This window comes from Cuculus canorus, chromosome 17 (genome assembly GCF_017976375.1).
Source record: "Cuculus canorus isolate bCucCan1 chromosome 17, bCucCan1.pri, whole genome shotgun sequence".
Taxonomy (NCBI): domain Eukaryota; kingdom Metazoa; phylum Chordata; class Aves; order Cuculiformes; family Cuculidae; genus Cuculus; species Cuculus canorus.
The window spans coordinates 12,048,189-12,064,253 of record NC_071417.1 but is presented as its reverse complement, the minus strand read 5'-3'; the positions used below and the strand labels follow the sequence as shown (position 1 = coordinate 12,064,253).

The window sequence follows — 16,065 nt, the reverse complement described above, 5'->3', positions numbered from 1 at the left end:
TCAAAATCTCATTCTGCTCTGAGGCTTCAAAGCCTGTGGCAACGGATTCCTGGGCTCTGTTCTGTTTCCGCAGTGACTGACACTGCTAGCGTGGGATCAGGTAAGTACCTGCAGTTGTGAGTGATAATCAGAATATTGGGTCATCATTGCTATCGGCTCCTTCAGCGGATAACGCTGCCTTTATACACCTGCAGGGTTTATGGCCATAGGCAAACTCTGAGGTAATAATTCCGTTACACGCATTTTCTGGATCTGCATCATTGTATCTGAGTGGAAAAGGGCAACTTTCTCCTAGATGGTCTCTGCTTTATTTTAGATGAATTTTGGAGGAATTGCTTGCCATGGTTCCCAGTCCTTCTGAGACGTTCAGTTCCTCAGCCTCTACCTTTGATGCCTTGCCTCATCAGCTTCACAATCTTATTCCCATATTGAACCAATACTTGACCTGTTCTTTCCTATCAAAATCTCTTTTTTACTTGTTACCTTTCCCCTTTTCATTTCTAGTCCGCTAATCCCGAGACTTGTGAAGGTGATGTGTAAGAGAAGGTCTGCCTCCTCTTTACTCTGCCTTAGGCATTGCCAGCACGTGTGCTCTCACTCAACATACACTTCTGAACATCCACGGTTTAATCTGACAGCACAGTGTACTCAGCACAGAGTTTTGCTGCTGGCATTTCGGAGCCCACCAACCCATTCCTTGCATACCCTGGGAATTCAAGCTGTTCGACAGCCACTCGGTTTTTATGACAAGCCAAGAAGCTTCAGCTGGAAAGGGAAATCAGTCTTAGTGAAGCTGTTCCTTCTAGTGGTTTAGTCAGTTAAATAGAGCCCTGGGATTCTCTCACCTCTCTTAGATTAATTACTGCTTTTGAAGCAGTTTAGGATGACTGTGTTCAAGATGATCGAGTCTGTGTAAGGTGTCGTCTACCTGCCAGGAGTCTCCCAGAGATATCATTTTGTGATGGGAGAGCCACATGTTTTTATGACTCCTTCCCATTGAAAGCTAAGGAAGTTTAGTTTCCTTAGTCACATAGTGACTCATCTAATCCATCTTTAACCGTCTCGAGGTAGCTGACTGACCTAGGCTTCTCGTCTCACCTACCCCCGTAGTCAAGAGAAACAAACTCCTCCAGAGGGCGATTCATCCCCTTCTGCAGTCCCTTCAGCTTGTCTAGACTGCGTGCTCAAACCAGCCAGCTGACATTTGGGTGGGTGAAGGAGGTGAGAGGAATGCCCCTTAGTCACTTGTGAAAAATGCACTTCTGAGCTTGTTTTTCTTACGTGGAATTGAAGTGAGAGCATAAAATTCACTTCTCTTCAAACTGCAAAATGGACTTGAAAATAGCCCCAGTGATGAATCGGCTTTATATGGGACTCTCACCTCATTCCTCTCATTCCTGAGATTGCTTAGGTGAAAGCCACTTCTTTTATGGTCCTTTGATTCAGTTTAATCATGTTCAAACAAGTGAGTCATGACTTTTGTGTATAATGAGGTCCATTGCCCCAGCTACAAAGTCTGTTCAAATGCAAATGCCATGCCTCTTAGTTTAGAGCAGTTGTTTTGCCCATGTCACCCCATCCCTGGAGCCTGTTTCACTTCCCTGTTTATCTGGAAATTACATAAAGGCATTGTAGCTTTATTGCTGGTGGTTCCAACAAGTCAGTGGGCGCACTGTATTTGTAGTTAGATCGTGAATATTCATGACTGAGGAAAACAAATCTGTTATTCTTCTTCCGACTGTAGCAACCAAATGAACTTTGTGAATGGAGTGCGCAGTGAGGACATTAAAGAGGCCAGCAGGCTGCTGATCCGGAAACTGTACCTGTTAATGCAAAACCTCGGCCCGCTTCCCAACGACATTACCCTGACCATGAAACTCCTCTACTACAATGATGGTAGGTGGGGAGCAGCGTGTGCTCTTGGAAAAAATTCCCTTTCCATCAGCTTCTGTGATAATTGTGAGCCCCTACAGAATCATAGAATGCTTTGTCTTGGAAGGGAACTTTACAGGTCATCCAGTTCAACCCCCTGTAGGAGCAGGGACATCTTCAACTGGATCAGGTTCCTCAGGACCCCATCTAGCCTGGCCTTGAGTGTTTCCAGGCATGGGGCCTCCACCACCTCCCTGGGCAACCTGTGCCAGTGTTTCACCACCCTCATTGTAAAACATTTCTTCCTTATATCCAGTCTAAATCTCCCCTCCCTTAGTTTAAAACCACTGCTTCTTGTCCTGTCACAAGAGGGTTATGGAGAAAGTAAAGCATAGAAAGGTGAAATTATAGGAGCTGTTAAGTGATAACAGTGAGCAACAGTAAATCCTTCCGACATGCAAAGATGCAGATGCTTTTTAAAAAGGGGTTGAACATCTATGTGAGAAGTACAACCACGCAGTGTGAAAAGGACACATCTTTCTCCACAGCTTTGTTTGTTTGTTTCTTATTTTAAGGAACAGGCATCCTACATTTGTTGGGTTCTGCTCCAGAAAGTTGAGCGTGTTAATGGTATCTCAGCACCCTAAAGTTGTTATTTCTTGGAGCTTCCTGATTAGATTTGCTCAGCTTATTTTTTCCTTTGCATTCTCTCCCTTCTTCCTGAAAAAAAAACCAGAATATTTTTAGTAGTCGATATTGTTACTTGAGGCTGGTATGTGCTAGTTCTTTCTAAATCAGATTAAGGAGAGATGGAACTTGATTTCTCTGACATCAGTGGGTTCTTTCTCCCTGTGTAGTAACTCCCGAAGATTACCAGCCCCCAGGCTTTAGAGATGCTGGCAGCCCTGGTGACCTGTTTTTTGACGGTGATCCTGTCAACCTGAGAGTAGGGTCAGTCTCCACCGGCTTCCACCTCATGAAAGTTAGAGTGACAACGGAAAAGGAAAGAATGGGCTCAGCTGAAAGCAACCTTATCCAGAAGAATGGTCCTACTGAGATCTCCCATCAAGGGTTGGACTGTGATGAAGAGGAAGAGGAGGAGAGCACGAAGGTATAGAAACAGCTCTGTTCAGTTCTCGCTGGAGGAATGGAGTTTATTTAGCAAAACTCTCCTTAAAAAAAAAAACGTATCTCACAATCCTAGTTTAATAAAGGTGACAGCTTGATTAGGGCAGCAGTGCTGCAGCGGATTGAGCACCGAGGCTGGAAAGCCGTAGCCAGAAAGTGAATTTCATTCCAACATACCCACTGATTGATTGAATCTAGTCTGCTCTCCTGAAAGAGAGCAGTGATTCTGCAGAGACGCACAACACACACACACACAAACACACACGTGTATACACAGGCATGCACAAACCAGAAAAAAAAGAGCAGAAATGGCATCTCTGCTTGCCTTTTCTCAGGACTGAGCTATGTCCCACTGAGTGGCGAGGTGGGATTCTTTCCGCTTGCCTCTAGCCGTCTAAAAGTTATGTGCAGTGTCAGGTTTCTCTAGGCCCCCTCCATGCTTAGTGGAGGAGAGGCACCTTCAGCAGGTAATCCAGATGATTTCTTTGGACACCAGGCTAGAATGTGTGGTCCTCTGGTGGTGCCTCCCCAAAATGGCAGGAGGGACAGCCTGGACTGGTAGGTCAGAGGCATGATTTAATTCTAGGTGGTCAGTGCTAGGGAATAACCCCAACATAACTCACTCATGAAGACAGGAAGCCGTTTAGATTGGAATTCTGTTGTTTCTTAGTCTTTTTTTTCTCTTGAAAGACCTGTCAGCTTTGGAGAAGGAAGGTCTGGACTCTGAAGATCTATAAAAATCTATTAGTGCTGTGTTTATGTATTTGTCACCTTGCCATGTTTTTTAGGTTATGGTATTAAGACAAAGCATCATTTGCTTTACAGAATCAGCCTCTCCCTGTCAGAGCAGATTCACGTGAGTGTGGAGAGGACGGAAGGGACTCCCATCCTGGCTGGAAAACGGAAACATCTTCTGTTTGCCTTCTGGCTACTGGTAAACACTCAGTTTCAAAACTGAGGAGCTAATGTCTCCTTAACATTTAGATTTTCTCACTTTGAAGTGGATGGACAGTTTGTCAGGCTGTTTGAATTCTGTGTCAGATTAGATTGAAATGTATAAAGGGCCTCTAGGTTTGTTAAGAGAAACATTCAGGTTTATATCAACATCTTTCCACCTCTTTATCTCAGCAATTTCTTTCAAACACGGAGGAAGTGCACAGTTCATCAATACCGAGTCACACTATCTACATTTCCACCAAGGCTCTTTTCCCTTAGCTGTTACGGTTTAATTTTGCTAATGACTTCCATATGTGAAAGCATACATGAACATACATGACAAAAATCTGCCTCTCTGTCACTTCAGTCATCCTAGCTTCTGCTACACCGTGTTTAACCTTTGAGGCCCTCCGATATAGCCTGTGGAACAATACCATCTAGTGACGAAATGGCAAATAGCATTTGTGACATCTCTAGGCGGTGTTATAAAGCAGCATTTTTGTCTATGAAGTCACCTTTGCAGGTCTTTCTCCTGCAGAATCTCCGATGACTAATAAGTGATGAACTCATCCTGCCCGCTTTTTCCACCGTGGGGATGTTAATAGGATCTTACCCCTCTAAGCAGTTGCCTGTTTTCATGCACTTTGAGGTCCCCCATCAAATGTTATTGAAACTGTATAATTGGGTCAGTAGCCAGGGAGAGCTCCCCTCCTTCCCATGTACCCCCTCTCCTGGATGGACAACATGCATTAGGAAATCAGGTTAAAATGGGGTTTAAGAATTACTTAGTGCCAGGTTGGAAGGGACCTTAGAGATCATCTGGTCCAACCTTATACGTGATCTATAGTTTAAATGGCCCAGCACCCTGTCAAGCTGAGCCTTAAAAGTGTCCAGCATAGAGGAATCCACCGCTTCCCTTTGGAGATTATTCCAGTGTTTAATCATTCTCTATTTCTTCTTGAATACGGCTGGAATACCCTCAGGAGCAACTTCCACCCCTTGTCTTTTCCATGTGATTCATCGTAAAAAGGGAGTCTCCATCCTCTTGATGGTCACCCTTTATGTACTGGTAGATGGTGATAAGGTCTCCCCTGAGCTTCATTGAGAGGAGTTGGCATGGCCTGGGAGCGAAGGTTACACGGTTTCAAATCAGGCATGGGGTTTTTCTACAGCGATTTAGTCAGGCCTCTGGATTTATTTTCAATTAAATGTTGGGGTTTAACTTTGGAGCTAATTTTGATTTGATATTTGCATTGTAGGTGGAAAGAAGATGGAAATAAAGGAGACTGGCAGGATGCTTCGCTCAAGGGCATCTCAGCAGGTGAGCGGGTTTTAGTGGCTCTAAGGTATGCCAGGCAAGGTGTAATTCATTGCCATGGAATATGTCATCTAGGATGGTACAAGATTGTTCAGTATCAAAATACATAGAGGCTACAAAGTGTTACAGCGTAGGGATATAAGCATGAATTGGAAGCACTTAGGAAGCAACTTTCTCTGGTCAGCTTATTTCATGCTTCCAGCACAAGAAATCTGTCTTGTTCTCTGGAGCTGGCACTTGTGGATACACAAGCAGACTACGTGTGTCCATGTCCCAGCCAGGCTGGTTTACCTGTGTGATTTTCGATTAAGGTTCTGAAATGACCAGCTTGGTTTAGGTCTGAAGGGTGTGTTTGTTACCTAACATGGTCCTCCCCTCTCCTTTCCTGCTTCCAGACTATCTTTACAGGTGAGTCACAGGTACTTACTGGACCCTGTCCTTTTTTGGCTTCCTCTCTAGAACAGGAGGAATTCTCCCCTGGAGGTACTATTCTCTCTTTCCGTGGTTGTTGGGGCGACCCAAGGAACTTGTGTAGACCAGACATGTAATTTTAGATAAATAAACCTGTGTGAAATTAATTCCATCCTGAATGCCCAGGCCAAATCCTGAGTCAGAAACAGAGCTCCAGTTCGTGGGCTTGTGCAGAGGCTTTTTCAGTGACAGGGCAAATCTCTGAACACCACCAGCCTTGCCCCTTGATTCTCCTCCCATTCAAATTAGTTGAAAATCATGTGAGCTTGACTGTTCAGAAGCTGAATCTTTACAGGATAAGTTAACGAGAGTAGGAAATTGCTACTAAAATTTTCCCCGCCTCTGTTGAAAAGAATCCCGGGGTGTCTAACCCAGACAGCAACTGGAGACTACAACTTAACGTGTCATTCAAAAGGCATCTGTGAAGTATTTGCCTTGACTCTGGATCTTAGAAATTAACTTCTCTGCCTAAGCTGGTATTTTTCAAACTTTAACCACATTTTTTTTTCGTGTCACATCCTCCAGTTTCCTTCTGATCATTGTTTATTCTGTCGTCTGTGTGAAAACAGGAGCCTTTTTTGTTTGTAGTTCATGGTTGTCCCACTGATTCATCCTCTGACTTTCTTTTGGGGCTGTCACGACTGTAAGCGGAGCACCAGGCACCCCTCTCGCAGCATGTGCATTTCATTAGAGCACGGTAGCAATAGCGAGAGTGTCTGAAGGTGGTGGAAACAGAAAAATGGAAGAGTCACTTTATCCGTTGCATGTTTCCAAAGAAAAAAACCTCACAAACCTTCTGCCTGGTAGATTCTGCTTGGCAGGGGAGAGGATTTGATGTGTTACACTACTTTTTAAACCATCATAGCTTAGAAGTTGGCTAATAGTTCAGTCAGCTTAGGGAAAACCAAAGTCAAGCCAGTAGTTAAAAAGTACAGATCATCCTTGTAAAGCCAGCACTAATGAAAATCTGACACTATTTTCCATATGAGAGGGACTTTCCCTTCTTTTCTGAGGGAAGTGGTTAAAACAAATGGCCATTGTGTATTCCTCTTGAATCAGGAAGCCAAACTGGTGAGTGAAGTTTGTCTTAGAAAATGAAGGATGGGAAGTCTGAGTTAGGTATTATCTAATGGGGTCAAGTGCAGGTAAGATGGGCAGGAGCAGTCCTGTTGGGTGTGAATGCAAACACCTTGTTGCTATCCAGGCTGCAGATTAATCAAGTAATAACATTTTCCAACTGTCAGGTGTGTTCAGAGAAGCTCTCTGCTTTAAAGAGCTGTAAAGTCTCCAAAGTGACTTATTTTCTCCTGAATCTCAGAGTTTAATCATCTTGATGTGTGAGGGCCCTGGGAACAGCCTAGTCTGGGTCATGGAGGTCTATTTTTTTGGGGCAGATGTGAGCCCTTGGACTTGCAGTGCTAGGGTGTGCCTTTGAGTGTTAGTTTTCCACCAGGAGAAGATCCCCCTGAACTAGCTCACAGGTTGATTGCTCTCATACCAGCAAGACCACCAGGGATAAGCAAAACTGGACAGCGAGGAATGGGCAAAGAGGGTCCAAGAGGGACACCTGCCCTTCTGGTGGCAGTGTGGTGTTATCTGTTCAGTTTTGCACAGAGCAGCACCACAGGGACTTGGGTTTGAAGGTGTTCTCTGTGAAGGTAAACATTCAGGCCAAGATTTTCAGAACTAGAACAATGTGGAGTGTCCCAGCATCCGATATGTGTACAAGGATCTGATATTCAAGAAATGCTGCATTCAGAAATAGTACTTGCAGTCACCAATTGCTTTTGGAAATGTGGATGAGCCCATTACTACTCTTCATATTCCTCTGGTTCCTCGGTTAGCAAAAATAAAAACTGTGCTGCTAACTGAGTTTATTGATCATTATCTTCCTGACCTACAGCTCTTCAGGAAAACAAAGAATTAAAGTATAAACAGCTTATTTTTATCTAATCGACATGGGAGAGGCAGAGGATGTGGATCTGCCAAAAGAGAAGCAGCTATTCCTGTCCAGCTAGAGCTGTAACCGGCCACTGGTAATGGCCGTGGAGTGTCAGAGGGCTTTCCAGATCAGAGAACAATTTACATGTACTCAGCTAGCTTGTTATCTGCATCTCATGATTGATGATACTTAGGATCAAATGAGAGATTGCCCTTTCCCAGCAAAGCATTTCTGCACTCAATCATCCGGAGTTAGACACCAGCATGTAAATGAGCCCACCTCTGCTGACATCAGGAGAGTTTATCTGATTGCATCAGACGAAGGTTTGGCCCAGTGTGCTGTCTTTGTGCAGCCTGCCACCTTCCACTGGCTTTCCAGGAGTTGTGAAGAGATGGGTGAAAGAGGGACTTGCCGCTCATTGATTTAACTCGTAGAAATCTACTGATGAGAAAGGGGTCCTGCACTGAGTTTATGATAACTTCTTGAACTCTTCAGCAATCCTTTAACCTTCTTGTCCTGCAAACTCGTTTTGGTAAGCTTTGTCGTCATGTAAGCAAACATGTTGCCGTGGAATGAGTTTGGAATGAAACAGAACTAGAAGATGAGTAAAAGCTGACCATGTGGACGCCTCTGCAGTGTTTTATCTCCTGTCAGGAAGCCGTGGGCTGAAGTTCTGGGGTGGTCCTTAGAGCACAGTTACACTGCTTAGTGCAGCAGCCGTGCAGAGAGCCCTGAATTGCCCCTGACCGAGCCTGCGCGAGAGCTGGAAGTGGTGTAGCCCTATCAGCACAGCACAACGGAGTTCTGCCTCCCAAGTTCTGGCTTCATTAGCCAAAGCCAGACACCGCTAGACAGGCCATTCTTGTGCTGCTTGGCCTCTGTGGGACATGAGGAAACGTGTTGACAGTTGGCCTTGTGTAGACACAGTCAGTTTGGATCATTGATAGCTGAGGGGTGTCTGCGCTGCGATTCACTGCCTGCTGTAGGCAGCCTCCTGCCATGCGGATTAGCTCTCTTCACTGGAGCTGTCTGAAAGCTGGGTGTCTAGGGAGAGATTCATACCTCAGTGTTGTAAGTCAGTGCTGGTTTAGACCTCAGAGGACAGCCTGTCTGGCCATCAGCTGCTGCTCCCATGCGCAAGGCTTGGCTACCTGGCCACATCCTCTTTTTCCAAGGGACTGGGTCAGTGATGGAAGCCAGTGTGAACAGTTTTTCATGGATGACGCATTGTGCATAATACCTACCGCATTTCATTGATTCATAGAATGATTTGGTCTGGAAGGCATCTCAAGGTCCATCCAGTTCCACCCTCCTGCCATGGGCAGGGACACCTCCCACTGGATCAGGTTGCTCCAAGCCCTATCCAACGTGGCCTTGAACACCTCCATGGGATGGAGCAGCCACCACTGCTCTGGGCAACCTGGGCCAGGGCCTCCCCACCCTCACAGGGAAACATTTCTCCCTAAGATCTCATCTCAATCTCCCCTCTTTCAGCTTAAAAATTTGCCAGTGATCGGTGTCTCGTTGGTTCCCAGGACCCTGGTCATCCCAATGGAGATCCATGCGTGCCTTTACCAAGCTTCTGTGTTGTATGCAGCTTCTGTCTGAAAGTGAAGGTCAACACGACTGGATTCAGTTGCAGAATAACAGCTTGGAGATCAAGACCTTTGCTGTCTGTTTTTTCCCAGGCAAACCTCTTTTAGAACTGCCATGACAGAAAGCAGTTGAAGGGTGAAGCCGACCATTTGCAGAGCAATAGGAAAGCATTTTTCTGTGGCAATGTCATTATCTTGAACTTTTGCAGAAAAGAAAAAAAGCAGAAAGGTTTATCTCTAACTGTCTATCAAGAGAGCTGTATCTGATGAGAAGTTCCCAGAACATTTTCTCCTCCAAACCAGCTGAGGCTACACAGACCCAAACAATGAAGAGAGCAAGATTCAGAGATGAGCTTGCCTCTCTCCTTCCTGTGAGCTCAGGCCATGCTGGGAGGAGTGAGACAGGGAGGTCAGGAAATTCCTGGCTTCTCTCAATTCACGTCAGATCCTCAGCTGTATCTTGGGGCCATTCATCCCTTGCATGAGTTATTCCTGCCTAGTGGGCAGGAAACAGTTTCCTAGTGATCTCTTAGTGCAGAGGTGAGGCCCGTTGCCCTGCAGATCCGGGGAGATTTAACCCTTGCACCCTCTGATTCCCTTGCAGCTACCCTAGGGACATCTGCTGGGAGCTTCCATGCTGGCTGCCTGTACAGAAGTCAATAACGTGCAAGCTAACAACCAGACCCTCTAGGGAAATCTGCATAAATTAAGGCTGGACAGATCTAACATCCTATGAGGGACTCAGACGGGTAGCAGCCTAGCAGGCAGAAGGAGCGTCCATTGCCTTTCACCTCCTCAGTTACAATACTGTGATCTTAAAGGAAGGCTTCCAGATGATTCAGGAGGCACATTGGATTGTGATCCTGCACTCAGAATGGCCAGCACGGCAGCACAGTGTGATTGAGGGTCCTGGAAGAGGTTGTCAGGAGCGGACTTGACGCAGTTTTTTTCATCGGGTATATTTGAAGACATTTTATACTTTTACACTCTGAAAAAAATCCGTTCCTTAGTCCTTCAAAGGCTACAAGGTACGTAAGGAGGCCTGTGGGATTTCCAGTTTGCAAAGAAGGAATTGCGTTGAATGTCAGGGATTTTAACACTGGGCTATGGAAAAGGCAGGGACTCGTGGTAGTTGGTGATGTGTTGGCATGGCTTCCTGGGGACAGAAATGTGGCAAGGTTCCACAGAAGCACCACAATGAGTGTCTTTCATTCTTCCACCTGCGTCAACTGGCTTTCATGCTAACCAGCATGATTCTCCTCCGCTTATACAGATGAAAATCAGGATTAATTCCACAAATGTCAGTGTGATCGCTTTACTGGAGACTGATATGAGACCAGCGCTGAGCCCTGTGCTGCTGTTGCAGGATCACAGAGAAGGGAAGGGGCAACTGGAGACCATCGTGTCTAAGCTAAATGCTCAGAGGAGGGTGAAGGGGAGCAGATTTCTCGGGAGCTTATCCAGTCAGGTGTTGAATATCTCCAAGGATGGAGGCTCCACAACCTGTTTGGACAAGGAGCGCTTGATCACTCTCACAGTCAAAAAAAGTTTGTCCTTAAATGGAATTTCCTGTATCTCAGTGCAATCCATTCCTCTTGTCCTTTCACTGTGATGCACCTTGTGAACCTCGATTTCTGCTGGGCTTGGGGAGCACAGATCAGCCAATGGTCAGGGAGTAGGTGTGAATCGTTGCCTCCAACCAGAGAGAAATGGCCATTCACCAGGGATCCTCAGCTCTTAGAGGATCAGTTTAAAGAGTCCCTGGCTCAATTTTTGACAGTGGCAAGCGTTTGCTGTGCTGTTGAGTCACCGTTAGCTGAAATCACAGGATACATCAGGCACTGTCTCTCTCTGAGTAAAATTCCCTGGTGGTGACAGACATCCCTGACACCTGGGGATCGCTTTGGCTTATGTCAGCAGTTCAGTCTTGTGTCTCAGTCCTTATTCTTCTAGCTTGCTTGATGGAACTGGACTTCTTTTGACATTAATGTGCTTCTGTACTTGTTGGGATAGTTACAAGGTGCCAAACCAAACACTCTGTGTCCCTAACAAAGGGAACTCTTCTGAGGGCATCAAATTTGCCAAGTGCCAAACCTCAGCATGGGGCAGGCCAGGGACAAAGAGGGACACAGTCGGATGCTCTTGTGCAATTTTAGCTTCTCTGCATAAGATGCCTTGGGAAGCAAAACACATGTCAGAAGAGCTGTAAATTTGCTTCAATTTATGCTGGGATTTTTTGGCTGGAATACATGGGGACACTGGGGACTGAAAATTGCAGAGCACAAAACTAGGTCCTGATTTTGTCTATCTAAGAATAGCAGTGTGGCTGTGGTCTGCTCATTCTGTTTCATCCACCAGTCTGCCTTGGGAAGGCTTTAATCTCAGTCTAATCTATTTTTAGCCTGATATCTTCTCCAGACAATGCGCAGCTGTCCCGTTAGTTTTATGCCAGAAATTAGTAACACTTGTATGATTCACAAGTTAGCTGGGTTTTGACAGAAAAATTCTGTGGCAACAGATTACTGTTTTACATGTCAAGCAGTGTTGTAAAACGGGGGATTCACACTCTCTCTGTGCTTACAGTGTGACCTAGAGCCAGAGCTGTGCCTTGGAGTCAGAAGGTCATAGCTTTGCTCCTGTCTTTGCTCCTTGATGTGGACTTGTCCTCACAGAATTGTGGAATGGTTAGGGTTGGAAGGGACCTTAAAGATCATCCAGTTCCAATCCCCCCTGGATAGGCTAAAATAGGAGAGTTGCCTTATTCAGATGATTGGGGCCGGGAGACTGGGGATCATTGCTTTGCTTTATTGTGTGGCTGGCAGGACAGGGGACACTTCCCACGGGATCAGGGGCTCCAAGCCCCATCCAACCTGGATGAACCCCTCCAGGGATGGGGCAGCCCCCACTGCTCTGGGCAACCTGGGCCAGGGCCTCCCCACCCTCACAGGGAAACATTTCTCCCTAAGATCTCATCTCAGTCTCTCCTCTTTCAGCTGAAAATCATCTCCCCTCATCCTATCCCTGCACTTCCCGATCAAGAGCCCCTCCCCAGCTTTCCTGAAGGCCCCGTTTAGGTACTAAGGTCTTGCTCTTCCTCCTGCCTGTCCTGCTGCCAGCATGATCCCTCTGCAGGATAAGTGTGTGAGGCTCTGGTCCTTGCCCTCCTTGCTTTTATATCAGAAGGCTCATCCATGAGCTGAGGGCCCATAGCAGTTGTGTAAGACAAAAACCAACATTCATACAGCACAAACTCTTCCATCAGTCATTGTAAGACAAGCATCCCAGTACATGGGAAAAATTAGAGTTAATTTGGCTTTGATTGTATATTTAGTCAATGGGAGGGATTTCCTGCTTTCCACCACACCGTTTAAGAGGTTTGCTTTCTGATTAAAGTCAAATAAACGTATGTAGGATCTGATTTAATCCCATTTAGAGCAACATTTTTGGGGAAGAATCTTGAGTGTTTGGTTAAGGATAGGACTTGGAAGAAGTTGGACCTGGAGTCTGTTTCTGGCTCTGAGTTCCTACATGAACTTGTAGCTGGGCAGGGACAGGACGGGACACGTTGGCTTTGCTGAAGTACCTCACACAGCTGTCATCTTATTCCCTCAACAGGTGAACAGTTCTTGTCTAGAGCACTCGAGACCTTGCGTAGATGTTTGTATTCTTCTCAGGTTCCTGTGAGGTTCATGCTGCCTGTGGTAAAGAGGAGAAACTGCTGAAGAATCAGAGTGGGCTCTGTGTGAGCAGCTGCTCACTGTGGCTCTTTCTTCTGCCTCAAAAGTATCTCGTCCATGCAGAACATTTAGGAGGGAACAGCAAGGTGGTAAAAACTAGCGAGTAGAAGCCTGTGCTGCAGCAGATCTGTTCCTCAACAAGGGAAATCAAAGCACCAACTGTAGCTGATGCTCTCTTATGTAGTTTAGGCTAAAATAGGAGTGTTGCCTTATTCAGCAGAGCGTGGCCAAGAGACTGGAGATTGTCGCTTTGCTTTACGGTGTGACCAGCAGGACAGGGGACAAACTCTGCAGCTGTGTTAGCACTGGAGAGGTTTGGGATGCAGTGTTTCCCTGCTCTGGGCCCTTTCCTTCAAAGAAGGAAGCAGGCAGGTTCAAACGATGCCAGGGAAAGGAAAGTAAATAACTGCTTCAAGTGCCAGTTTGAGCAGCTGGATATCAGGTCAGGAGCTGTAGCACAGAGATCCACTTATCACTCTCTCCTCAAGCAAATATGCCTTGGGCGGCATTGGAAGTTCTGTCAGTCTGGGTGTGGAGGATGAAGGAGAACTTGCCCGTCCCACTCTGGCAGATTCTTTTATTCTCTGGTTTAATGGAAAGGAAACTGTACGTTCTGCATTAAGCAATATTGTGTTGCTCATAATGAAGAGGAGGGGAGGAAAAACAATTTAAAACATGATAGAGAGGCACACTGAGATTGTTTCAAACTCATGTGCTGTTAATCCATAATCAGAGTTATTTCACACATTATAAATACCTTTGCTATGCAAAGATTACCAAAGCCTCATCCCAAGGTCAGATAGAAAGCAAGCCTTGATGACGTGCGTGGGGAATTCTATAATGACCACAGCTTGTAATCTGGAGACCTTGTGCTTGTCTCCAGGATGCATTCTGGAATAACTCTTTATTAACTCCTCGTGTCTATCCTGCTTCAGTTACAGGATTCCTCATGTTTTACAGTGAAACTGGAGTAAAGTGCTCCTGCTTTGGAGCAGGGACTCGGTTAGGACTCTTTTCCCTCTTCATTCGTTGTACGTTCATCTACATGAACTTCTCTCTGTAGGCAAAGTCAAAACGATGTGCTGTGGTGTGTCCTTTCAGCTCAGTTCCAGCGCAAGTGAGAGGAGTTTCACTGCCAGAGTGTGTGCTTCACCCCTTCTGGGTGGGCGACAACACTCATTTTTCTCTGCAGCTCCAGATTATTATTGTAAACATGCAAATATGTTATGTGATAACGAGAACAAGTGAGTTTGTCACTTGGCACAGCCAACACTTCAGCTGTCGTTCTGGCTCTCCATCCCCCTGTGGTCTGTCTGAATTGCACCCGCCATTGACCCGTTAATATTCTACTGTACATTTATCCATGGTTTTTAACCTGTTGGTTTGTTGGCCCCTGAACGTTTTTGGAGGAGATTTGTGGCTTTCTAGAAGGAAGTTAAGCCTCTTGGAGAAAAGTTTGCTTTGCTTAGCTATTTGTCACAGTTCACAGGTAACGTTTGAAGTCTGAGATTGACCAGTTTGTGTTGCATTTTAACAGATAGAATCATAGAATGATTTGGGTTGGAAGGGACCTCTGCCATGGGCAGAGACACCTCCCACTGGATCAGGGGCTCCAAGCCCCATCCAACCTGGCCTTGAACCCCTCCAGGGATGGGGCAGCCACCACTGCTCTGGGCAACCTGGGCCAGGGCCTCCCCACACTTATCGTGAAGTGGAAGAGAAGTACTATGCGTCTCCTCCTGAAAACCTATTTCCAGTGACCACGAATTGAATATGTGTCCCTCTTCTTCTGTATCTTTTGATGATTATCTAAGGCTGGTGGAACAGCTCTACCCTATAAGCTATTACATTTCCCAAAGGTCTCCTTTTCCTTGTGTTTTCTTTCAGCCCTGGGAGGATGGGTACTGTTCCTCATGCCACCAAAACATCATTCTCTGTCCTTGAAGCTAAACTTGTTGCTTTCACAGATCTTTCAGTCCCAATTCCACGTAGTATTCCAATTTTGATTCCTTGCCTAATTTCTTTTCAGGAGAATGGGATCTCAATGCAAGAGGGTCTAAGAAAATGCATTGTAGTTTCAGAAGCTGTATTTCTTGACTGGTTGAGCAGGAGCCCGTTCCGTGAGAATGATCACTGTTTCTGATGGTTCTTACAGATAAACTACCTGAACCTTGCATTTAGCCAGGAAGAGGTAACGAGACCCAAGAAGAAAAGGAAGGTCAGTGAACCAGAGAAGCTGCTTCTGGAAGGCAGGAAATGATGTTCATCTGACACACAATACATTTTGGAAGGTGTGAGTTTGCATTGTCATCTGACTAGTAAAGACCTTTACTCTCTTCCAATACTTAACTCTTCCACATACCACATGTATTTCTGCATGGTTATTTGTCTGGTACAGATGTTGGATTGCAAAGAGACAGCAGCACCACCACTGTAGCGACAGTGTCAACCAACAGCACTTGTTTGATGTTCTAAAGTTGAGGATTTATGATTCCATGTGAATGGTGTCTGTGTGCTTCTTTCTCCCTCACCCTCCCCCACCCCCTCACTGGCTAACCCTCCTCCTCGGTGGCCTGTCTGTCCTTTGCCAACGTGTCATCAATATTTAATGACACTGGAGAAGAGGCTTCAGGGAGACATTATAGCGGCTTCCAGTGCTGAAAGAGGGCTACAAGAAAGCTGGAGAGAGACTTTTTACACGGGAATGGAGTGATAGGATGAGGGGGAATGGCTTTAAATTGGAAGGGGGAAGTTTTAGATTTGATTAGGAAGAAGTTCTTCACAATGAGGGTGGGGAGACCCTGGCCCAGCTCGCGCAGAACAGTCATGGCTGCCCCATCCCTGGAGATGTTCAAGGCCAGGTTGGGTTAGTCTTGGAGCAACTTGATGCAATGGGAGGTATCCCTGCCTGTGGTGGGGGTGGTGGAACTGGATGGGCTTTGAGGTCCCTTCCAACCCAAACCATTCTATGATTGTATGATTCTATGAAGATGAGCTCTCTGAGGTATCAATGACAGTGAGCAACAAGTCTCATGATTCACTAGATTGTGCTTAACTTCATCCTCT

General features: G+C 45.9%; 1 protein-coding gene across 1 annotated transcript in view; it reads left to right on the top strand.

Annotated features, from left to right (window-relative positions):
- Positions 1–15,473, top strand: part of HORMAD2 (HORMA domain containing 2) — a 29,582-nt gene extending 14,109 nt beyond the window's left edge. The window contains exons 9-13 of the mRNA XM_009557320.2: positions 1,745–1,896; positions 2,730–2,983; positions 3,826–3,934; positions 5,196–5,257; positions 15,155–15,473. Of these exons, the coding sequence (XP_009555615.2) occupies positions 1,745–1,896; positions 2,730–2,983; positions 3,826–3,934; positions 5,196–5,257; positions 15,155–15,259 (682 nt within the window). The 3' untranslated portion in view covers positions 15,260–15,473. The remainder of the gene's footprint in view (positions 1–1,744; positions 1,897–2,729; positions 2,984–3,825; positions 3,935–5,195; positions 5,258–15,154) is intronic.
- The last annotated feature ends 592 nt before the right edge of the window (positions 15,474–16,065 follow it).